The 24,277-nt window shown below is 41.1% G+C and overlaps 1 protein-coding gene across 2 annotated transcripts in view; it reads left to right on the top strand.

Moving 5' to 3' along the window:
- Positions 1-23,977, top strand: part of LOC147022858 (thrombospondin-2-like) — a 46,473-nt gene extending 22,496 nt beyond the window's left edge. For both annotated transcript variants that reach the window (XM_085887748.1, XM_085887749.1), the window contains exons 12-23: positions 2,017-2,144; positions 2,278-2,430; positions 5,285-5,503; positions 7,245-7,352; positions 9,587-9,746; positions 13,032-13,150; positions 13,597-13,831; positions 15,705-15,932; positions 16,078-16,349; positions 21,616-21,713; positions 21,971-22,110; positions 22,957-23,977. In XM_085887748.1, coding sequence (XP_085743874.1) covers positions 2,017-2,144; positions 2,278-2,430; positions 5,285-5,503; positions 7,245-7,352; positions 9,587-9,746; positions 13,032-13,150; positions 13,597-13,831; positions 15,705-15,932; positions 16,078-16,349; positions 21,616-21,713; positions 21,971-22,110; positions 22,957-22,964 — 1,868 coding nt within the window. In that variant the 3' untranslated portion in view covers positions 22,965-23,977. The remainder of the gene's footprint in view (positions 1-2,016; positions 2,145-2,277; positions 2,431-5,284; positions 5,504-7,244; positions 7,353-9,586; positions 9,747-13,031; positions 13,151-13,596; positions 13,832-15,704; positions 15,933-16,077; positions 16,350-21,615; positions 21,714-21,970; positions 22,111-22,956) is intronic.
- Positions 23,978-24,277: the final 300 nt, after the last annotated feature.

Here is a 24,277-nt window from a genome sequence, read left to right as displayed (position 1 = left end):
ACCAAATCCAATCGATTTGTCCTTGCCACACACCGAACCTGTCCACCAAGTTTCGTCTGAATACATCCATAACCTTTTGAGATGAACAGACAAATAGACAGACAGTGGTGAAAACATAATCTCCATCCACCTTAGGTGGCAGAAGTAATGAACAAAAGTAAGACTGCATGTCCTGAAGCTCACCTGGATCAGGAGCAAGTCACTCAACCCCCCTCCCCCCCCCCCCACAGACCTCCTTCGACCCTAATTTTTTTTTTAATGCCATGAGCAAACTTTGGTACATTATGGGTGATGAAGGATGCAGACAACTTTCATCGAAATCATGTGTGTAGTTTCAGAGAAGAGAGCAAATACCTAGTTTGGGGGGAGGGGGTCAACCAACCTCCCTCCCCCTCCCACAGACCCACTGAATGAGCGCAGATTTTGATGTAGTCAATACACCTTCATTAAACATCAGATATGAACCCAGTGGCCAAGTTTCATCAAAATTGTTTGTTTGGTAATCAAGTGATAATGACAATGCCTGGTGTTGGCTTAATGGTTAGTGTGCTGGGCTCAGGATCCCAGGATCCTGAGTTGAAATCCCACTCGGATGTTGAATTAATACCAGGTGGGGTTGACCGCCTGTCGTCATTCCGAGGTCAGCAAAATGAGTGCCAGCTTGCTGGTATCCTGTGTCGGAGTGGCGACCCGTCCAGGGTTGTGCCCAATAGCCAAGGAGACTGTTTTGGCAGCACCAATGCTCTGCACAGAGTATGCACCCAATGAATGGATGCATGGATAATGACTGAAGTGTTGACAGACTCACTGATTGACTGACCTGCGGACACTGCTCGATCGCATAAGCTCACCTGACTAAAGTCCAGGTGAGCTAAAAATGGTAGTGCTTTTGACCATTTCCCCTCCCCCCTCAAGCAATACATTCATCTTTCCTTCCCTCCTCAAACTAGAATTATATCCTCCAAACTAATCTTAGTTTTGCTCCCCTGTCCTTTCCAACTGCCATTTTCTCCTCTTTACTTCCCTCTCACCCTCCTCCCTCCCCATCCAACTTTACTTTTCTCATTATATTCCTCTGTTTACTTATGACTCCATCTTTGCTCTTTGCTTCTTTGGGTTCGTTCTTGGTCTTCCATTTGATGATGTTTTTATCATATCCTGAGGCTGTGTGGACTGTGCTTCCCCACTGACGGACCTCGGGTAGCTTGTGCATGTTGCTGCGTTTGAGCCTGGAGAGTAACTGCTGAAATCTATCTGTCCGGGTTCTTCCCGACATCTTTGTTCTTTCACATTTCTTTGTAATATTAATTTATTTATTTCATAATTCTCTTTATTCATTTTAATTCTTGCTTTTTCTTCTCTTTCATCTCTATTCCTTTCTTTCTTATCTGTCTGTCGAAGGAGAAGTGAATTATTGCAGAAAGTTTTCCGGAAGGCTCACTTGGCTGCACCTGGATGGGTTTGAGGGTAGTTGACCAGCAGCTGAAACCCGAATCCTATCCAGGTTCTATTCTGATGACTCCGTCTTTGCTCCTTACTTCTTCAGGTTCCTTCTTGGTCTTCCATTTGATTACCTCTGTATAATGGAGATGGTCTTTCTTCAGCTCTGAATAATAGTTATAAGAACAACATCTCACAGGGTTATTATTTCCTACGTGGATTTATTTTAAAAGCCTCTTGTTGCCTTTATGGTTTCGGTGGCTGACCTATCTTTGGGTCCTGAGTTTGAGCCCCTGTGCTGTCGTTAAGATAACACCAGTGGGTTGACTCACCCTGTCATCCTTCTGTAGTCGGCAAAATCAGTGCCAGCTTATTGGGAAGAATTCTCGTGTCCTGTGTTGGAGTGGCGCCCTTCTCGGATTGTGCCCTAAGACAAGGAAAGACTGCATTTGTCATGCGAAAAGAGTGATTCTTTTTCTTCTTATTTTAATCCAAAACCTTATTATTGTTAAACAGAGTAACTTTTATCAAGGTGAAGCATATATATATGAAATGCTGTTTGTGCTCTTCCCGCAGATGGGTGTCTGTCGAATCCCTGCTTCGAGGGTGTTAAATGCACCAGCTTTAATGATGGCAACTGGAAATGCTCTGCCTGCCCTCGGGGCTATCGTGGGAATGGTACAGTCTGTGAAGATGTGAACGAGGTACACTTGCTTCTTTTTTTTTTTTTCTTCTTCCAATTGTCTCCTTTACTCTTTCCAATAACTCACATTAGCAATGATTTGTTGAAAACGATTGCAAACGAATTTCTTTTTTTGGTTACCTTGGTTTTTACAGTGCGTGGAGGTTCAAGATGTCTGCTTCAACTACAATGGTGTCCACCGCTGTGAGAACTCTGAACCTGGGTTCCACTGCTTGCGCTGCCCCTTGAATTACATTGGTGACCAGCCATTTGGCATTGGACTTGCAGATGCCAAGAAAACTAAGCAGGCAAGATGCAGAAGATTGCTTTTGTCATACTCAATCAAAAAAATTATAGAATACAAATATAAATAGAATTTATGATAATGCACCTGTGTTTGCTTGGAACTGGTTTGAGGATTGAAAATTAGTAGCGTCCAGTGCAATAGAAAAAAAAGCATTGTATGATTATAATTAATTGTAAGTAATACACCAAGAACTGAACATGGTTTTTCATTTCAATTCCTTCTTTTTGAGGCATTAAGTTGAAAAATTCGATCCAGCCGGTACCACCCAAAAAATTCTGGACAGAACCCTCAGTGATTGCACGATCCAAGTGACGTCATCCCGGGAACGATTGTTTTAGTGCTGCTATGGATAGACATGCTGTTGTGCATTGTCAACGCACAGTTTCGGTGAACTGCGCTAAGAAATGACAACACGACTAGTTTTCGAATCGTTTCCGTCATGGAAGTGAATCTGAGGAAGTGTTTTCCGATATAGAATCTTGTGACTATTACGTTGTAGTCGGTGCTGTAGAGCCAATTATGCCATACATGCGTGAACGTGAGGTGGAAAGCGGAGGTCATCGATGATGAAATACCAGGTAGTCATAAACAATCGGGGGAGACTTAGAAGAGAGACTCCGCAATAATAACTGGTAAGTGTTATTGATCTATAAATCATTGATCTGAGTTAGAACGGTCGAGTTAAGTAGTATTATGATGAAACAGTTTTCTGTCATTCCTGTAGTTATGAAAAATTAAGCACACTCATTTTAAAGCAAAGGCCGAGATTATGCAATTATCATTTAACATCACGTGAGTCGAGCTTGCGTACAGTTTACGAAGATTCTCATGGGGCTGTCTTCGTCAGTCGGCCTTGCGTGTGGTTTATATCCTGTGACCTACGAGTCGAGACCGTGGCCTGAGGCCGACTCACATTTTTTCACTCCCCAGGGCTTTTAAAGCTCATGATCTTGTTGGCACGATTGCCAAGCGCTAAATTTGGTCTCTGGCACACTGCGAACCTGAACTCATTGAAGAGCAAAAGGGAATAGAGCAGCGTATATATGTGAGCACGAGTGTGCCGAGTGTCAATACCTTGCGCACACGAAGCGAAAAGTGGGGTTAAGCAATTGGTTCATGTCCGTCTGTCCTTCAAACGTCCGTTTATGATTGAGGAACAACTTATTTATATTAAATGTTATATTTTGAACATGAATCGGAAAATAACGCTGCCGTTGAACAATACTTTGTCTCTGAAATTGTTCTGATCGCACATGTGCAGAGAGGATTTTCACGCTGTCTGCCTGCCTTGCAGTCAAACAAAGTTGAAAATCATTCCAAACAGGAAACTTAGTTTTTAGCGATGTCATACAGGACACAAACAACAGGCACGGATAACGAATGTAATGCGTTCGATAGGGTGGTGTAAACACTGGAGAAAACGGTGGAAAAACTCAGAATTAATTTTTATTTACACCTTTAAACCTCTTTTTGAATTTAATTATATACTTGAAGACCATATCACAACAAATCACCTTCATCGTACTTCCACAAACCTTGAAATATATTGATATATAGCACGAGAGAGAGTGGCATGTGGGAGTGTGCATATCAAGTGAAGAAGAGTCTGTCAATATGGCTACATATGATGCTGATGTCATGTTCATGGGGATTTATTTAGATAATTAATTAACATGGGCCGTTAACACAATAACCCCTTCATACCCTCCAACATCATCTCCATCAACTCATCTTTATCGTCGCCATCATAAACATCAGCGGTGCCACGCTTCCAGCATTGATGCAACCAACAGCCACAGGCCGTGTATGAAATAATACTTTATTTTATATTCGTAACAACTTTTATTCATGAAAATGAAGAGCACAAAAACAATGGACGACCATGTTAATTAAGAACACAGTTTGGACAAATGTTAAAGTTGAAGACCCTAACCCTGTTGTTCCCCAATTACCCCACTTCTGGTCATGCTGATCATGGAAAGTAAAATTGAAGTGGAGAGAAGGAAGGGTGGTCAACATATGTGCCTTGACACATCTACATGGCTGTAAAATGCTTACACACTGTAAGCTTCCATCGCCTGGGAGGGAGTGAAGAAAGGAGGGAATGAGGAAGAATATGTGAAGGAAAATGAGGGTGTGATCAGTGATGTTCATTGCGAGGGAAGGGGAGGGTGGCTGTCAAAACAACCGAATAAATCGTTCACACGCGAACCATCATGGCACTCGTGAATTTTGATGTTAAAAAGTAAATTGTTCCGAGCTAATTCAGCATTTCATTTCTTCCTATAGTGGAAGACAAAATCGCTATTGTGGAGTGCGCGTGGGCACTATGCAGTTATACATACACTTCCAGATGTAAGAGCGTTCCTGGGATGACATCAAGGGTCACATGATGTTCTCCATCGTATTTTGGGTGCGGGGAAATAGGGGTACAGAACGCATCGGAAATGCACTAGAATTTTTGTTGCAAAGTTTTTATCCAAGGAAACGGCGACAAACAGGTGTTTCGAGAAACCAAATTTATTATTATTTTTTTATTATTATTATCATTTTGCACTGGACATCAAACCAATCTGGGACAACAATTTTGAACACCGCATGAGGGCCAGATTGAAACCACAATGTACCACTGAACTTGTTCTTGCTCTGGAGGAGGAATGGTACCCCAATTACACCTGATATTTGGTACAAAGTGTTAGTGGGCAGTGATTCTATGAGAAATCATATCAATGGTTGTGAATTACCAAGGCTGCAAATTTTATTGCCTGTCTCAATTATTTTGATAGTACATCGTGCATTTGACACGATGAGCCCGATATTTATATAGATGGAGCCGATTATTCCCTTGCCTGCAGGTTTGTGAGCCTCGGAATCCGTGCAAGGATGGTTCACACAAATGTCACAAGTTCGCACGATGCATTTATCTCGGGCGCTTTACCAGTTCACTGTACAAGTGCGAGTGCCGAACGGGCTACGCCGGGGACGGGAAAATCTGCGGAGAAGATTCAGATCTGGACGGTTGGCCCAACGACGATTTGAAGTGTGTTGCGAATGCGACATACCACTGTCATAAGGTGTGTCACAATGCGGAGTCAATATTGATCATTGTCTTGTGATGTTCATCATGTTAAATCGTTTGTTTCTTTCTTTTAATTTGTTATTGCGTTGGCTGAGAGTTTTGAACTGAACGTTTTTTTCAAGTCATGGTATCGAAAATCATATTTATATGATAAAAAAAGTGTTCTGATATCACTTTCCCAGAAAGAACATTCCATACATTGACAACTAACTCTCTTTGGGACATACCCCTGTCTTATTTCCATTCTAACCCTCTTATTCACTCTTAAACTATGTCCCCTAGTCCTGTCACTGTCTATCTTGGTAAAACAACAACTCTCCTGTATATATTTTATCTCCACTCTTCATTACCTTGTAATGGCCTCCTTTCCAACATAAATATCTACCAACATTCCTCAGATAATGACAATAGTGTTATAATAGCAGAAGACCAGATCTTCAAGACAGCTGTCCACCACCATCTCAAATCATCCCCAATGCAAAACCATGATATTTTCTACCCCCGTTAACTCACCCCCCCCCCCCAAACTTCTTCCAAACTTCCAGTTTTTCCTTCCAGAGAGTCTGCTTCTGTATCCATCTGATCTTGTCCACCCTATGCATCCTCCCCTACCACCTACCACTCATTCCTCCCCGCTTCCCTTATTTGTCCAAGTCTTCCTCTATTTTATCCTTCAACCCTGCTGTTGGTGGATCCCCCCATCTTTCAAATGTTCCTTTTGTTCTGTTGTGTCCTTATTCATTCAGTGTTCTAGCTCTTCCATGAGCCTTGACTTTGTTTACATAAAATAATACCATCGCCAATTTCAGGTGGTGTGTGAATCATTGTCATAAATGGAAAATTGGTTGGTGCATTCCAATTATACAAAGACAAATGTGTATATAGAGAGTATATGGCAGCAAACAACAACTGCATGTTAACCTCAAGGAGACACAGGTCAAAGTGTATTTGCTACTATTCTCAGCACAGCCACAGGCCAGGCAGCCATGTCACTAGTCGACGCACTTGAGATGCTGATCTCTCACTTGCTTTGGTGAGCATTTTGAAATGAATATCAGTTTAAGTTACCCCCCCCCCCCAAGGTAACCCTTTGCCAAGTCTCTGAAAGCTGAGACAGAGTTTGATAAAACTAAAATTTGATATATGTATTTTTCTTTTCGCTCTCATGCAAACCTTAGATCTCCCATTGGAAGACAGAGTTGATATTTCATTAAGTTGAAAACAGGTTTGGGAGATTTTCATTGTCGATCTTGTGGGAAAAATTTAGGAACGATGTTTTTTTTTTCTTTCTTTTTCACCGGTCTGTGTCTGAGAATCTCTCAAAAGCCAGACAGTAGCGACTTTGGGCTAACTAACGGAATGCAGAGAGGGAGAGGCGTAAAGCTGCAACATTAGCGGGGTGACCATGCATGAAAAAGGAAAGGTTAACAAATTCCTCGGGGATGGAGTTTTGCTAAGCTGGCTGGGCTGGAGGGAGGGAAGGGAACAGCAGGTGAGTTTTCTTCCACCTGATGCTGCCAACCTTGAGTGACGTTTCCAGATATTCTTTGTCACATAAAACTATCATCAGAAACTTCAACTTACAATAATTGGGTCTCAAACCTGAACTTGCGCTTTTAAAAGCTGCACACCTCATTCAGTTTAGTTTAGTTTTTTTTTTTTTTCATCGACTGCAATAATTTAATTACATTGCTGCGACATCCCAGTGCATATTTGGAATGTGTGCTCTTTCGCAGGACAATTGTCCTGATTTGCCGAATTCGGGACAAGAAGATAATGACAAGGATGGAATGGGAGATGCCTGTGATCCGGATGATGACAATGATCGACTTCCAGATGTCAGGGTGAGGTTTCGTTTCCTTCCACTGTTAGAGATATACACCATCTGATTGTAGCAATTTTGTCATAAAATATAATACAAGCCATTCTCGATGGGGAATACTGCAAAGGTTTAGGCTTTTATTGGATGAACAAGTATTGAGATTTTTATCCCCATGTTTTTTGAAAAAGACGGGGGGATATTGTAATCGGCTCTGTCCGTCCGTCCATCTCTCCGTCTGTCACACTATCTCCTCCGAAATTGTTGGGCATAAATTCACCAAACTTAGTAGTTATGACCACCACATGGCATGAAAATGCAAAAGCAGTGTCATTTTGGGCCCTGCCTCCTAGGGTGGAGTCAAAAGGTGAAACGACGAAAAATGCAATTACGGCACATTTTAAAATGAAACTTTGTATTATGCAATCAACTTTTGGATAAGCATTAAATATGTAACGATTTTTTTTCGATTTGACCCCTGGTTCATTCCCCAGAGGGTTGGGACTTCGGGTCATAGGGCTCAAAATTGGGGTAAAAAAATTTAAACTCAAAATTTGATTTTGGATCATTCATTCCCAGTGGACCTTTTAGCCATCTTTCAAGTTTGCTTTATGTTGGAAGCATTGGTATTTACTATAGCATGCCATTGACTTTGCTCCAGCTTAATTGTTATGAAGAACTGAGATAGCAATTGATCATTCGGCAGCAGTATTTAGAATTTATATTCTAAGCTTCTGGAAACCAAGCTCGTCTCGGGGCATTTTCCATGTCATTGTTAGATTTGTTAGTAAAAAGCCAGCTGGCTTATTAACGGCCTTTCGGATTGAGATGAGATGATATGCTTGTCCCGGTCTACACGTGATGCCATTCCACACTTTGTAGTTGAATGTTAATAGTCTCAGGGCAACTTGTAATGAGCACTATAATGATCCCTAGGAAAAAAAAAAGTAGCACCATGACCCAAAAAGGTCAAACCCTCTGAGCGCAAAGAAGAACCATGTGGCGGGGGATAAAAACAAGCTCAAATGAGCTAAGATCCTCGTCCTCTTAATGATGACGTCATAAAAACGAATATGACGTCACTTGATGTATCAGGTTTGCGATAAATTATCTGTGCTAATGCCCGGCTTGATTCCCGCAAACAAAATTCAAACAGCTTGCCTAGTTTCGGAGATAATGGTAGAGGCGATTGCCATTAGTGGCGATATTGTGACGTCAATTTTTTTAAGAAGAATTTCCAAAATCGGAGATGGTTACTGCCTGCGTGTGGGCTTTCTGCATATGCATGGCAAGTTTCACGAAGATCCGATGAAAACTCTGGGTTGTGAAGCAAAAAATGGCAAAAAATAGGAATGACGTCATAAAAATTGACATGACGTCATAGTGATGTATCATATGTGCGGTAATTCATCTCTGCTAATGCCCTGTTCGATTCCCGCAAACAGAATTCAAAAAGCTTGCCTGGTCTCGGAGATAATTTTTTTGGCGATTTCCATTAGCGGAAATATTTTGACGTCATAACTTTTTTTTCTCGGAGGAATTTTCAAAATCGGAGATGGTTCCTGTCTGCACAGGGGATTTTGACATATATATGCCAAGTTTCAGGAAGTTTCGATGAAAACTGTAGGCTGTGAAACAAAAAAGTCCACAAGAAGAAGATGAAGAACAACAGCGTGAGTAAGACTTCGAGATCCTCCACGAGGATCTAAAAAAAGGTTAAAGAGCAATCGGTTTGAAGAACAATCATTTTTGATGTGAAGTGTTATAAAGATGATTTCATGCATGTACCTCATAAAATTTCAATGATGTGATGGAACCAGGGCAGTGTTTTATTGGAGCTTTTTAAAAAGGGCAGAACAAGCGATCATTGTGTCGTAAAACGTAGGTTCACTGTATATCTGGAATAGTTGGACTTGAGACAAGTAAGAACTTGTCTGATGTCCAACCACTCCAATATTTTATTTAATGCTTCAATTTGCTTCAACCTTTTCATGGCAAGGACTCATAATTTACAACTTTGACAATTGGCTGACTCGTGGTGTTGAATGCCACCTGCAGAGCTTACGAACCACTTACTGTGGACTGGAAAAATGTAGCTTCGTTTATAGTGCGTAGAAAAATGTGCAAGAGACAAATTGCTTCAAGTCTTAAAATTTCTGAAGAATGTGCAATCACATTGTGTTCTCGAAGTATTTATTTATTTGCTTTTTTGAGGATGGACCATCTCACATTTGTCTTACATTGACGCTTCATTTGCAGGATAACTGTCCGCTGCAGTTTAACCCAGCGCAGTATGATTACGATCGTGACAACGTGGGTAATCGTTGTGACAATTGTCCCTACAACGTGAACCCGTCGCAAACGGACACAGATGGAGATGGTCACGGAGACGCCTGTGATGACGATATTGATGGAGATGGTAATTTTCAGGCCTCACCTCTCCATTTTTCACACTCTACGTATGCTCTGTGGGGGAGGGGAGGGGTAAAGGAGTTGGGGTTGGCCAAAATGTTTTCACGTTTTAAAAACGTTTTGGAGCCAAGGATATGATTTCTAATCAATGGCAGAGGAAAGTTTTACCCAGCGCTGCCATAATAGTACAGAGAAGAGGACAAATATCTGCTGAGTTTTTCTGGCACTGGACCATTCGTGGCTGGGGGGGGGGGGAGGAGGAGGGGGGAAGAGGGGAAACATCTTCATTTTCCCTCATATAATATTAACCGTCTATCAAAGCAAAGGGCCAAAAGCAGCAAGAATGTCTATTCGACATTGCACCTGAAATTTAGGAAAATAAAAGTTCAACGTAAATATCTTGAACCTTTATTTCCATAAATTTGTGACGTTCTGGTTCTGGGTCGGAGTGTGTTGTACGTTGGTTCATACCTGCCTCCTTGAAGTTCATCAAAGCTGAATTTTCCACATCGGACCCATCATGGCTATCGAGTGCAGCCTGTGGCTGCTGGTTGCATCATTGTTTGGGACGCGGCTTTTTGCCGCTGATGCAGTGTCCCCTTACCAGTACACTGGTGCTCATTTTGCCGACCTCGGAAGGATGGCAGGCTGAGTCAACCCCCTGGTGTATTAATTCAGCGGCCCAACGGGGCTTGAACTCAGGATCCTAGGATCCCAAGCCGCCGCCCGAGCCACGAAGCCAACACCAGGCTTACGGATCCATCATGTCTTTGTGTTATTGTTTCATCGTTGTGCTGTTTGTCGTTTTCATCCAATTTCTGTCTTAACTGGACCTTGTTAAGGTGTATTATGAAATTTGTCTCCACGTGAGTGTCTGGCCTATCCTCAAGGCCTCAGCTGATGAGTGTGCCCATTCTGTTTTTCTTTATCATAAGTGTACTCCTTTCAAAAACTTAATTGAACTTCAAAACGAATCACAAACTCATTCTGCCTGTTATTTCCTTCCTTCATCCATTCTTTATCTCTTCCATTCTCAATGCCTCAAGATTGAACGAATTTGCTTCTTTCTTTAAAAAAAAAACTTTAAAGAACATTTTGAAATTCTTCATTTTCCATTTCTCCGCCAGGAACACCCCCACGTCTCTTTCATCTCAATCGATTCCTCTTCTTCAACACACCCTTTTTTCCCCAAATTTGTTGATTGGCAAATGCTCCTTCCATCGACCATCCCTCCTTCCTAACAAAACGACTTTCCTCCATGCTTTCAATAACCCCTCATATCATCCTTCTCACGATATCTGTCTTCATGTATCAAAATTGGGGATCACCGAGAAGTCCAGTCCTGCAGACATTGTCCGCACATGACCACCAACTCTCCTCTACATCAATTAATGGTGTCACACTTCTCCACGTCAGTACCCTCCACCTCATTGTCATCTTCATGCTCGCATCCTCCCATCCCCACCACTTCTCTGTGTCCCACAATTTAGCATCCCTTTACCCAATCTCCCACTCTCTTCCTCCCCAATGCCTACATCTTCCCTATATTCCCCTGACCGTGCCCCCTCCCAGCCTCCCTCTTGCCCCATCTTCTCCCAGCCCCAGCCCTCACCCTATTACTTACTAGCTTCCCCCTTACCCCACCCCTCATAGGTTTCCCCTCTCCCTTCCCCTCTCAGGTTGCTCTGTCCCTGCCTCTCATTAGTTGCCCCTCCCACACTGCCCCTATCGCTGCCCCCTACTATCTCCCCCTCTCCCAAGACCCTCCCATCTTCCCCTCAACCCTCCCATCTTCTCACTCACCCACCCCTTTTAATCTTGCTCCTCACCCCATCCACTTCTCATCTTTCCTTTTGCCATGACTCTTCCTCCCACAGGATGTCCCTGACTCTGTTGTGTCTCTCCTGGTTACTGTCTCCTCTGGTTCAACAGGCCTGAACACTGCCCCACTGTCCCGGCAGAGTTTCAGTTTCCATCAAGATCTCAATTTCTCACGAAGAATCCCAACGCAGAATCCTGCTCTCCGTCTTATGCACAGATTCGTCTGATCTCATCTACAGTTATCATGCTGATCCTCTCAGCCATGGTACACCAAATCCAGTGGTGAGGCAGTTGCCTTGAAATAACTTGCCTTCTCTTCCTGGAAGGCAAATTTAACCGAAGGCAATCTCAGGTAATTCCACAAGACCCACAAAATTGTGTCCACTCTCAGGAGATTAAAAAAAAAACAAAAACAATGTCTGGCCAACAAAGATTGAACTTTCAAACCTGCTTCTTCCTCATAAACCTGGTGGCACCTTGTCAGTTGCCAAGTCTCATTCTGGAGTATACTCCCTCTGATATGCCTTACCTCACTTCAAATGTCACCACAGCCGACTGCTCGAAAGAAAGCCAAATGTCTTAATTATGTTTACTTACAAATCTTGTCGCCCAAACCCCTCACTCTTTGTGCCCCAAGACCCAATCACACCCAGTCACACCCATCTGACCTATCACTTTCACATTACAGACAGGTCAGTGTCTGTCTTCTGCAGACTCCTTTCTGGTCTTTCTTGCACCCCCTGGCCTTTTTGTCCCTCACTACTCAGGTTTCTGCAGGGCACACATAATATGCTAGCAACACTATTTTGGTGAAACTCCCAATATACAGACTCACTGCTCACCTTCACTCATTTGTTCTTTTTTTTTTTCCACCAGTGGAACCAAATTCCTCAATCCGTTCAATCTCACTCCTCCCTTCAGGGCTTCAAGACAACTGTACACCACCATCTCAGGTCATGTCCAATCCATAATACCCATGATCTTTTCTACCCTCATCATTATCCCTCCCCACACCCACCCCTCTCTGGATTTCCAAGTTACTAGGTCTCCCCCCACACCCTCACCTTCCTCTTCATTTTATTTTAAGTTTCTATTTGTGTCTTGCTCAATTTTTCTTTCCACTTCTGTGATTGAGAGTTTGTGGCTGTACGGTATCCATCGTGCTCACCCCCTGTGTCTTCCCCTTGCTCTCATATTTTCTCATCCCCATATTTCCCCATTTCCCCAATGTGCCTTATTCCTCCAAGCCTCCCTCTATTTTGTCCTTCTTGCCTGCTATTGGTGTGTCTCCCCCCCCCAAATCTTTCGACTGTTTTTGTTCTGTTATGTCCAGGTCCATTCTGTTGCTCCTCGATAAGGCTGGACTCTGTATACAAAGAAAATACACACAGGAGGAAACTTTTAACGCATCGCTGTGTCTCACCACATTGACACTTGTTGCTTTATATAATTTACTGTTTATCTTGTCTAGGAATCCTCAATGAAGAAGACAATTGTGTCTTTCTGTCCAATACTGAGCAGCAAGATACTGACCAGGATGGCGTGGGAGACAATTGTGACAACTGTGTTCTGGATTACAATCCTAAGCAAGTAAGATCATGTTGAGAGTCAGCATCTGCCATTCTGCTAGGGGTTAAAAAAAAAAAACTAAATAAAGAGAAAAAAACCAATTTTAAATTTGACTTGGCATGAACTTACGGGGCCGAATTTTTTTTCTGTATTCACAATTAATTTTCCATCACATTCCTAAAATTCTATGGCGTGCACGTACAGATGTAAGAATGTGCGGCTTTTTTCCTTGAGGTCATTTTGTTTGATGTCCATTATTTTGACCCAAGTCCTGGGACACCTGCCCACATCTTGTTTAAATATCATCACTCAATGCGCACCACTTCAACTTGATTCGATGAGCTGTCATTACAAAGGGGAGAAAGTTTAATTTTCATTTTAACCAATGGTGTTCTGGCTTCAGGAGCATTGATCTGAGTTTACACGACCTAATGTTTGTTGTATGTGTTGCATTCTCCCCACCTCAGGAAGACACCGATTTTGATCTGGTGGGCAATAAATGCGACACAAACAAGGACATCGATAGGGACGGTCATCAGGATGACCTGGACAACTGCCCATACACTCCCAACGCGAAGCAGACTGACCACGATGGTGATGGACGAGGAGATGCTTGTGACCTCGACGATGATAATGATGGAATTCCAGATAAGAAAGACAACTGCCGTCTGGTGCCCAATCCTGACCAGCGCAGCTCAAGTGGTACGATGGATGTCGATATTGTTTTCGGAGGGAAACTTGGCTTGGCATTGACATCACTAGACACCCAATATGAACTTTAAAGCTGAAACTACAACTTCGAAGGGAAATTTACTTTCTTCGTTTTTTAAATTTTTTTTTAAAGATACCGCACATTTGTCTTCCTAGATTTACTGCAACTTCATGAAGCCCCAAAGGAAACTTCGGTAGATTCATGAAGCAGTTGTGCATGAATTAATATCACTGGAAGCAATGTTTTTTCAGTGCAAGAACTAGCAGACAAACATTGCATAAATCACGTTATATTTGCCCCCAAGGCAAACATTCGGTTCTTTCTTGAACAGTGAGAAGGAATTGAAGTTTTTAGTTTTTAGCTCCAAACTGGGCATCAACCCGGCTGGGGGCTTGTATTTTGGGTGCTGCGAGTCCTTCCGTCCGTCCAGAGCCTCCACTCAATAATGACTGCATGCATTTATTTCATATTCGCAAATGTATGCAATAATACCTGGGCATGAGGCACCTCAAATTATTTATTTCCAAATTTTTTGCAATTAAAAAACAAACCACAGGAGAGAACAGTCCAGGGTTGCACATACTTTTGGGAACCATTATTTATTTATATTTAATCCACTTTGCCATCTCCACAAACAGCACACAACCTTGAATTATATATTTATTTATTTATATAAACTTCACCATCACCACAACCTCCATACCACATTGAATTATATATTTACATACACTTCACCATCATCACTACCTCCGTACCACCTTGAATTATGTAGTTATTTATACTGCATACACTTTACCACCACCACTATGTTATAGATTTATAAGCACACCTTGAATTATATATTTATTTGTATACACATTGCCATCTTTACTACCTACATATTTATTAATTTCAATGGAAAATCTTAGCCTGGTGTTGGCTCAATGGTTAGGGTAGCGGCTTGGGATCCAAAAGGTCCTGAGTTCAAGCCCCGTTGGCCGCTGAATTAATACACACCAGGGGGTTGACTCAGCCTGTCATCCTTCCGAGGTCAGCAAATTGAGTTCCAGCTTGCTGGGATAATTGAGCCATTCGAGTATCCTGCGATGGATTGGTGACCTGTCCAGGATTGTACCCAACAGCCCAGGAAACTGCTTCGGCAGCACCGACACTCTCTGTAGAGAGTATGGTTCCAATTATTATTATGACTAGTGTGGGCCCGTGCGTGCCCGTACGTGCGTGGCCGTATGTGCGTGCCCGTACGTGCGTGGCCATACGTGCAAAAAAAAAAGAAAAAGAATTGTGACGTCAATCGTGACGTCATACCACCGTGTCCTGTCATTGGGTTGGTAAATAAATGGCCATAACTTGGGAACCACTTGTCCGATTAATAACAAACCTAGAAAAGGCATATCCACAGGACCCCAGCAATATACCTGGCAAATTTCAATTAGAATTAGACCAGTGGTTGTCAAGAAACAGCGGTCGCAGACAGACAGACAGACAGACAGACAGACAGAGATTGCTGGAATTCTAGAAAGATTTACGTAAAATCTACACGTCCCATTTTAAGGTGTGGTTGGGGAGAACCTGCATGCTCATTAAAAATGAATAAATTCATGAGATGAGAACTATAAAAAGAAAAAAGACAATGGACAAATAAACACATTAAATGGAATTTGAATCTCACGTCACAGCATTATGGAACAAAGTGCTCAGCTGGGAATGCCAAACATGCTGATTTGTGGTGGAGACACTAATACCATAGACTTTTGTTTAAGTGAACCATTATTTTTATTATTACAATATATTAAAATTATTCAACAACACAAGTGAAATATTACTCAGAAGTATATTTGATGAGTCGATGATTCTTGTTTCTAGGTGATAATCGAGGAGACGCATGCAAAGATGACTTTGATGGAGATGGAATACCCGACATAGAGGATGCCTGTCCCAGGAATGCTGCAATTGGCATCACAGACTTCAGGAAATTCCAGGAGGTTCGGCTTGATCCAAAGGGAAGCACTCAAACAGACCCCCGCTGGGATGTGCAGAACCAGGGTCGAGAACTTGTGCAGGTGGTGAACAGTGACCCTGGCCTGGCAGTGGGTACGTAATTCATGCACACAGACTGAGATGAAACAGAGATGTTGAATTGTTCAGTTTATTTGTTTCTCAAGTTTATCGTCAATACATTCTGAGAAAAACTCAGCTTGCAAGCTCACAGCATGGTTATCTCTCGGCCCACACACAGGCTTCACACAGTTTGAATCGTTGGATTTCAGTGGAACCTTTTTCGTGAATACGGAACTGGACGACGACTATGCGGGCTTTGTGTTTGGCTACCAATCGAGCAGTCATTTTTACGCTATCATGTGGAAGCAGCAAACGCAGACGTACTGGGAGAACAAGCCAACCGTGGCCCACGGCTATGCAGGTCTCCAGATCAAAGTCGTTAACTCAAGCACAGGCTCTGGCGAGCATCTTCGCAATGCCCTCTGGCACACAGGGGATACGCCCAGACAGGTGGGATGCTTGTCTTCTCACACAAAAGAGTCAGTTTTGCGACCTTATGATCCCTTGTTTAAGTAGATGGCAATATATTAATCTTTGTCCTGATTTATAAGCATTAATATGACCGTTTACCGACACAAATATAGGCTTTTTTTTTTTTTTTACACACTCCTGGAAAGGCCAAGAGGAGCTTTGAGATTTTTTATTTTTCAAATTTATAATAAAAAATAAAAAAGCGGAGTTAATAACAGCAAGAACTGAGGACTGGTCTGGTAAAGCGACTTCAAAGAGGTCTTAGAATAATAGAAGGAAGATGGAGGAAAAGGAATGCAGTTGGTTGGTGAAGAGTGGGTGTGAGAGAGAAACAAAATAATAAAAGTGCTAACGAGTAGAACGGATGAAATTTCATGGCAGCTGATGAAACATAAACCTGTGGAACCTCATGTAAACCACTGTAAAGACAATAAATAACCTGTAGTTTAGACAATGTGTTTGACAGTATTGTCTTCTTTACAGATGTACAACAGACAGTTAAAGACAGAGGCAAAGCACATTGGACAGATTGAAATAAAACACGTTTATGATGTGGATGTAAGGCATTTGAGACTGTAATCGAAAAAGAAGGAAGAATAATATAATTATTCCATAATGAAGATTTTTTTGAGGGGTTTGCTAATATCATGGATTGATAAAGTATAAAAGGGTTTTATGAGTAAATTAGCTTGATGGAATACTTTGCGAGAGTACCGTGATGTGTTTATTTCACAATAGCAATACAGTATAATGGATTTGATATATCTGGGTTAAAACTTGATAAGACAGTACTCAAAGTTTGTTGTTGTTGTTGTTGTTGTTGTTGAGGTGGTTTGAGTGGTATATTGGCAGAGTGGGAGGAAATTTTATTCAGATCAACTGTAATGAAGAGAAGCAGTTAATGGCAACTATCAAATATAATTACATACAAATGTGTTGATAGATATGCTTCCGCCCGCATTAGATGTCAACCCACTGTGAGGTTTGATCTCAATAAAAGGTCACATGAAAGAGAGCGTGAGAGAAAAAAAAGAGAGCTAAGTAGAAGAGAGACAATATCAAATGGTTCTGACTCGAGTTCTGGTATGCAAAATTATTTTCATTAAACCCCGAATTTATTTTGTCATTAAACACAAAATTGTTTTCATTAAACCCTTGTACCTGTTAAACCCCAAATCAAATTGGTTCGTTTTTGTATTGCAGTCTATGGCTGTGTCAAATTTGGTTGAATTCCCATCAGTGGTTCACAAATTATAGTGGTAACAAAACAATGATAGCAGATGGATATATGGATGGCTGGACTGTAAACCCAAAAACATTCCCCCAGCCTTCTAATGCAGGTGTGTGGGGGTGGGGGAGGTTACGAAGTAGGGGGAAAAGTGCTTGGAGAAAAGGAAATGCTTGATTAGGCAAAGAAAGAGACAAATATGTTTTGTAATAGGGTAGAAGAGGTTAAAAGGTACTGATGGATAGTTAACTGGAGTGTATTCCATGTTTTTCTGTGTTGGTGTATGATCTATTTCCAACACGGTTGTGTGAAGAAACAAAACATGCCCTTATTATTTATCTTAAAGCAGCTGTTTCTTCACCTGGTTCTATTCTCCTAATCCCTCTTCATCCGCGAGTGCTTTCTTCCGAATGGGATCCATATGTAACTTCCTTGTTTATGTGGCACAAGCTATCCGGGTATGCTGAGACAAATAGGAAAGCGACGAGACATAGATGTGATGAATCAAATGACCTTTTATTGTTCCTGTTTTCATAATGTTGCATTGTCAGGAAGAGATATTTATAACCAAGCACATGTTCAGGTAAAGAAAGAGACCGAGTTGTTTGATGAAGAAGCAAATGTTGAAGCTTAATGCAAAAATATGAGTAAATATCATGAGAATAAATATTGAAAATTACTTTTGTACTTTCTCAAGATCTTATATCATGTGTGAGCGAACAATTTATACCTTTTATCTATTTTAGTATTTTATTTTCCATACAAAATCCAGGCTCGTGGAAGAGTGAGGAGACAGAGGGTAAAAAGGCACCTTACTGACAGTGGGGCAAGTGGGTTACAATTGGACAAAATAATCAAAGGAATTATGAACAAACAGAAAAAGAGGGAAAGGAGGTAAGGAAACATAGTTCACCTTCTATTGCACAGCTGTGTTTCTCCACCTTCACCAGCAGGACATCTAAGATGTGAGATCACATGGTCTGTGTCAGACCCTGATAAAGACTATTCTGTGGCTGCAATGTTGGAATTTCTCAACGATTATCTTTTTTGTCAAAACCTGTATTTGGTTGAGCTTTTGTATTTTATGCTCTGTCGTTCTCATAATTTTTGTGATTATGGATTCTGCCAACTAGTAACAGTTTTTACAGCGCGGTGACATCGCGCTGTTATATAATTGGCTATTCTGTCCTATGTCTTCTGTCACGTCTTCTGTCATACTTATGGCGGCGTACGTCCCTTTGATCTGAGGGCTATAAATAGAAATTTGTCCAATGTCACAACTCTTCCCATCATGCATGCTAATTCACCGTGTCTACATTTAAATTTTATAACTGCAAAATTGTTTCATCATTCTTAACCGAGACTTCTACTGCCCCCAGCCGCGCGATATCGAAGTATTCGCTTCTTGGTTTTTATGCCTCCGCTGACGAAGTCTCCGATGGCATTATGTTTTCAGGTTGCCCGTTGGTAGGTCCGTACGTTGGTCCATGCTAATCTTCTGTTTTCTCTGCAACCGCTTATCCGATTGACACAATTTTTTGCCATAGGTGTGACGACTCATGTAGAATGCTTTAATCATAATCATGATGTCATAGGTCACATGGTGTGGCAGCCATGTTGGAAAAAAGGAAAACCTTTGGTCCTCTATCTCTAAAACCGCTCTGTGGAAAAATTGAAACTTGGCACATGTGAAGTACTCCCCGTGCGAAATAAGTTTTTATTTTGATGTCATAGGTGGCTTTGTTATGACGTCATAATTGCGAACGTTGAACGCTTTATCCGATCAGTAAGAAAATGTGAGGGCCATTTTTGGCTAAATTGTATGAGGGGAAAAAAATTGATGACATCATCACTCACGTGTTTCGGCAGCCATATTGTGTTAAACATAAAACTTTCAAAAATCTTCTCTGAAACGGCCCAACAGATTGAGGTGAAACTTTACAGCTATGATCGTCGATCACTGTGGAACAAAAAATTCTCCACCAATGACATCATAGGTCACATGGTTTGGTAGCTGATTTTTTTTAATTGGAAGAATAAACCTTTAAAAAAATGTCCTCCAGAACGGCTTGGCAGATCGAGGGGAAACTACACCCATATCTTTCTCCAAGCCTTGGGGATACCAGGGTGTTCATGAATAATTAACAGGTTACATGGTCTGGCAGCCATATTGGATTCACCAAGAATCTTAAAAAAATTATTTCTCTTGAACCGCTTCATCAATCAATGTAAAACGTCAAAGTTATGATCTAGAAGTCGTGGGGAATATATGTTTTAAATTTCAACCTGATCGGATGCATGGTCTGTCAGCCAGAATTATTTAATATTTTGAATCTGGGTTCAGGGATTTAAATCAAACTTGGTACAAGTATGGATAATGATGTAATAATTTGGGCGAGGCACATCTGGTGACATCATGACGTCAAAGAGTGCCGTTCTGTGTTTTTTTAATTGATGGCTATTTCCATTGTTTTTGATTTTTACAAAGTCAAACAATCGATAATATGTTGGAATACATCTGCTCAAATGAGAGCATTTGTACGTCAGTTTCAGCAGAAAAGCGACTTTTCAAACCATCTGTGATTGGTAAAACCTACATAACTGGAGAGCCCATAGAACACGTTACCCCACACAGTGTTTAATTATATACTTAAATTTAAATAAAATAATGATTTTAAAGATCGTTACAAAAAAAAGATTCCATAAGTTTAGCATGATTGAAGCAGTCTTATACACCACCCTATTTAACATGTCCAAGTACAGCAAAACTGGAGGTTCTTCGAAGTATTAAGAAGGCTATTAGTGTTCCACGGTGTTCAAGTATACATTTCAATTTAAATAAAACTAGTGCAGGCCCGTACGTGCGTGCTCGTACGTGCGTGGCCCGTACGTGCGTGGCCGTATGTGCAAAAAAATTAAAAAAAACTTTCAAACCGTGTGCCAGAAACAACAACACAGGCCGTTCCTTCGCTCTCGCGTGCCCATACGTGCGTGGCTGTACGTGCAAAAAAAAAAAAAACTTTCAAACCGCGTACCAGAAAACCACACAGGCTGTTCCTTCGCTCTCGTGGGCCCATATGTGCGTGCCCGTATGTGCAAACAAACAAACAAAAAATTTCAAACCGCGTGCCAGAAACAACAACTACACAGGCTGTTCCTTCGCTCTCACGTGCGTGACTGTACGTGCGTGCCCGTACGTGTGTGGCCGTACGTGCAAAAAAAAAACCAATCGTGACATCATAGCACTGTGTCCTGTCATTGGTTGGTAAATAAATGGCCATAACTTGGGAACCACTTGTCCGATTAATATCAAACCTTACCTTGAAAAGGCACATACTCAGGTCCCCAGCAATATGCCTGGCAAGTTTCAATTAGATCGGACCAGTGGTTGTCGAGAAACAGCGGTCGCAGACACACAGACAGACAGACACAGAGATTGCTGGAATTATAGATAGATAAAGATTGTAAAAGTCATATTAATAAATTAATTGCAAAATTTACCGCCGTTTTACCGCTGTTGATGCAATGTCTATTACACCACCCTATCGAACACGTTACATTAGTTATCCATCCCTGTTGTATGTATCCTTTGTAACATCCTTAAAAACAGTAAGTTTTCTGTTTGGAATGATTTTCAATTTCATTTTACTGCCAGGTAGGCAGACAGAGTAAAAAAGTATTATCGCACTCCTCTCTGCACATCTGTGATTGGGACAAATTTAGAGACCAAGTACTGTAAAACGGCAAACTTGTCTTCCTATTCAGGTTCCGATTTGTGATCAAAATATAACATTCAATTTCAATAAGTTGTTCCTCGATCATAAACCGAAGTTTGTCGAGGAACGGATGGACATTAACCAATTGCTTAATCCCACTTTTCACTTCACGTGCATGCGGTAATTATAGTCTTGTTCACCTTTGTCTCAATTGCTATTTTGTTGAGAGAAAAGGAAGACCAAGGAACAAGTGTCATGTCTACCCATGTGAAATTGAACATCTCACATCCGTCTTCCTCAGGTTCGTACATTGTGGCACGACCCGGAAGTAAGTGGCTGGAAGGACTTCACAGCCTACCGATGGCACCTACTGCACAAACCTCGGACTGGTTACATCAGGTCAGCAATTCCTCTTTCCTTCCATTCCTGTTTTTGATTTGTTGCATCTCAACTCCTATTAATTATCTTTATTTTCTATTGATTTTGCAGGAAGCTAATTTGCAATTTGATTAACATTTACTTCCTCATTTGTAAGCTGTCATTGGCTGAGTTTTTGTCAGCCTTGTATAAGTCGTATTGTCTTTTTCATGGAGGGCTATGTCTAATTTCATGTCTAATTCTTCATGACACTGTTACTTGATTTGTCATTTGCACAGAGTTGTCATGTATGAGGGGAAACGCATCCTGACAGACTCGGGTCCAATCTACGACCGAACCTATGCAGGTGGACGCCTCGGCCTGTTTGTGTTCTCCCAAGAAATGGTGTACTTCTCAGACTTAAAATACGAATGCAGAGGTAAATGCCATTACATGTGGTCTTTTTGATTGCATGCAGCACAAGGCTGCGGGGTAGTTTCATTGGTTGAAGCTGTGCTATGCACTGTGCTGTTGATGCAATGCATTCTGGTTCAGGCAGGAATTTGGAGTTTGTTCGCGGTGCCGGCGATAGCTTGCCGACTCTTCTCGAAGGACACCATGGAAACCTTAACATCCAGTAACGAATGCTGGCAGATAGGAAATCCCATTTAACGTCCATCCAGGAGACGGCACACACATTGATGAATCACCGTGCCCGTGAAACACCGAGATGAAAGTTTATAGCTGGGCCGGGATTCAAACCTAGGATAGACAGCTTCGAGGCGAGTGTGGGTACACCTAGGCCATCCTGTCAGCCCTATGTGTGAAATAAATGACACTATGAAATGCGCGGATAACTCGCTGATGAATTGTTTGCTCTCTGTTCAAATCCTGATGGTTCTTTGCAGGCAGTTTTATTTTTTTTGCATGACATGTTGTTTTATCTCGAGGATTTTAAACTGGTTGTCCCATTTGCTTGCACTTATGGATGCAAAAAAAAAAAAAAAACAGGTGGTGTATTTGGAACAGTAAGCCTTTTTAAAATCTGGTACCTCTGAATAAAATTCCAAATTTTTGGAGAAAATGAAAAAGCCATCTGGGTCATTGCTCAATTCAGAAACTTATATTTTCATTGCAAAGGCAGAAACCATGCAGCGTCTGACCGTAAAATCTTTTATATTGTTGATTTTTCTTTTGCTAAAAATATTTACTGATATGATGTCATCCAAATGGGATTTGAAGCAATCCTAATGGTATTCACATGTTTTGTTTGTTTCTTTCACAGACCATTGAAAAGAATCACACTTGTTCCACCCATCAGTGTCGAAGATAACGCAGTGAAGCAAAAGTTTCATCAGAAATTCTGACATAAACATGAAGTGTTCCGTACTAAAATCGTTAATTTACTGCAGTTAGTTGGTATTGGTGTGGGGAAAAAATTAATATCATTGCAGAGTTCACACCACATAGCACATATCTTGTGATAGCGACAAAAGTTTTAGAATTACGGTAGATTTTTTTTTTTGAAAATTAACTTTTTCGCTGTTGGCTTTCAATTAATGGATAGCTAGATGGTTCAGGAAATGCTTTTTGACAGCCTGTCAAGCGGTCATTTTGCGAGACGAAGGGGTTCAGACTGGGAAGTTGTTCTTTCGGGGGTTCTTAATTGCATGTTGATTGGAATGAAAGCATGCTATTAGCATATGCTGCTAGGGAGATTGATCAGGAATGTTTGTAACTTGTGTTTATGTATTGTAGGTCACTAACTGTAAAGCTGCTTAATCGTGTTCAGATTCGAGAAAAGAGTGTTTTTTGGAGAGGAATTAATACACAATGTAGATATTTCCCATTGTTTAATTTAAATGCCGGATTCAAACAAAATGACCTTTCTTTTTCGAGTTGAGAAATGTATTTGGTTACATCTCAGCAATCAGCAATGAGACAGGATTTTCTCAGTTTGTACAATCACAAAGCCAATTTCACTTATTTTAAAGCCAAATACATACTTCATATGTAGATAACAGTTTTATGAACAATTAAATTATTTCTTTTTATCGATATTTTTTGTAAAATTAAGAATTTTCATAGTGACTGAAATTTTATTCCATATGTATGAAAGAGAACAAGGTTGTAAATATTGTATATATTGCAATTTGTTTGTTATGTTTGACTTGCGTGGATAATTTTTGGAGATATCATGAATTTGCTAAACTTTTTGATGCTGTTTCCCAGAGAATTGTTTTACTGAAAATGCTCTCTTGTGAATACAACTGTATCTTGAGTGACAATAAAAACCTAAAATCTGTTGTTGCTTTTTTGGTTTGTTGCAATGCTTTTAGGAGATGGAAATTCTGCTGCATGTCCCTCCAAGAGAGGGTATCAATTTCTAATTATGGCCACGTCCACGTGTAAAGTAAACTATTGGGACAACTTGCCTTTTTGAAGTGAAACTTTTTTGCTCGGAGACATAAGTTGGCACTCCGACCAAATTATACTGAACACGTGTTCAACTAAAATGCAGGAATAACAAGTCATGAAATATATTTATGAGGTGTCATTTAATCAATAAACACTTTGCCTCATCAGTTAGAATCCTGGAATCACAG

The sequence above is a fragment of the Eptatretus burgeri genome, chromosome 7 (assembly GCF_056783735.1).
Source record: "Eptatretus burgeri isolate ZD-2024b chromosome 7, Ebu_testis_v1, whole genome shotgun sequence".
NCBI lineage: Eukaryota > Metazoa > Chordata > Myxini > Myxiniformes > Myxinidae > Eptatretus > Eptatretus burgeri.
Note: the sequence above shows the minus strand (reverse complement) of the source record. Positions and strands in the feature narration are given on the sequence as shown.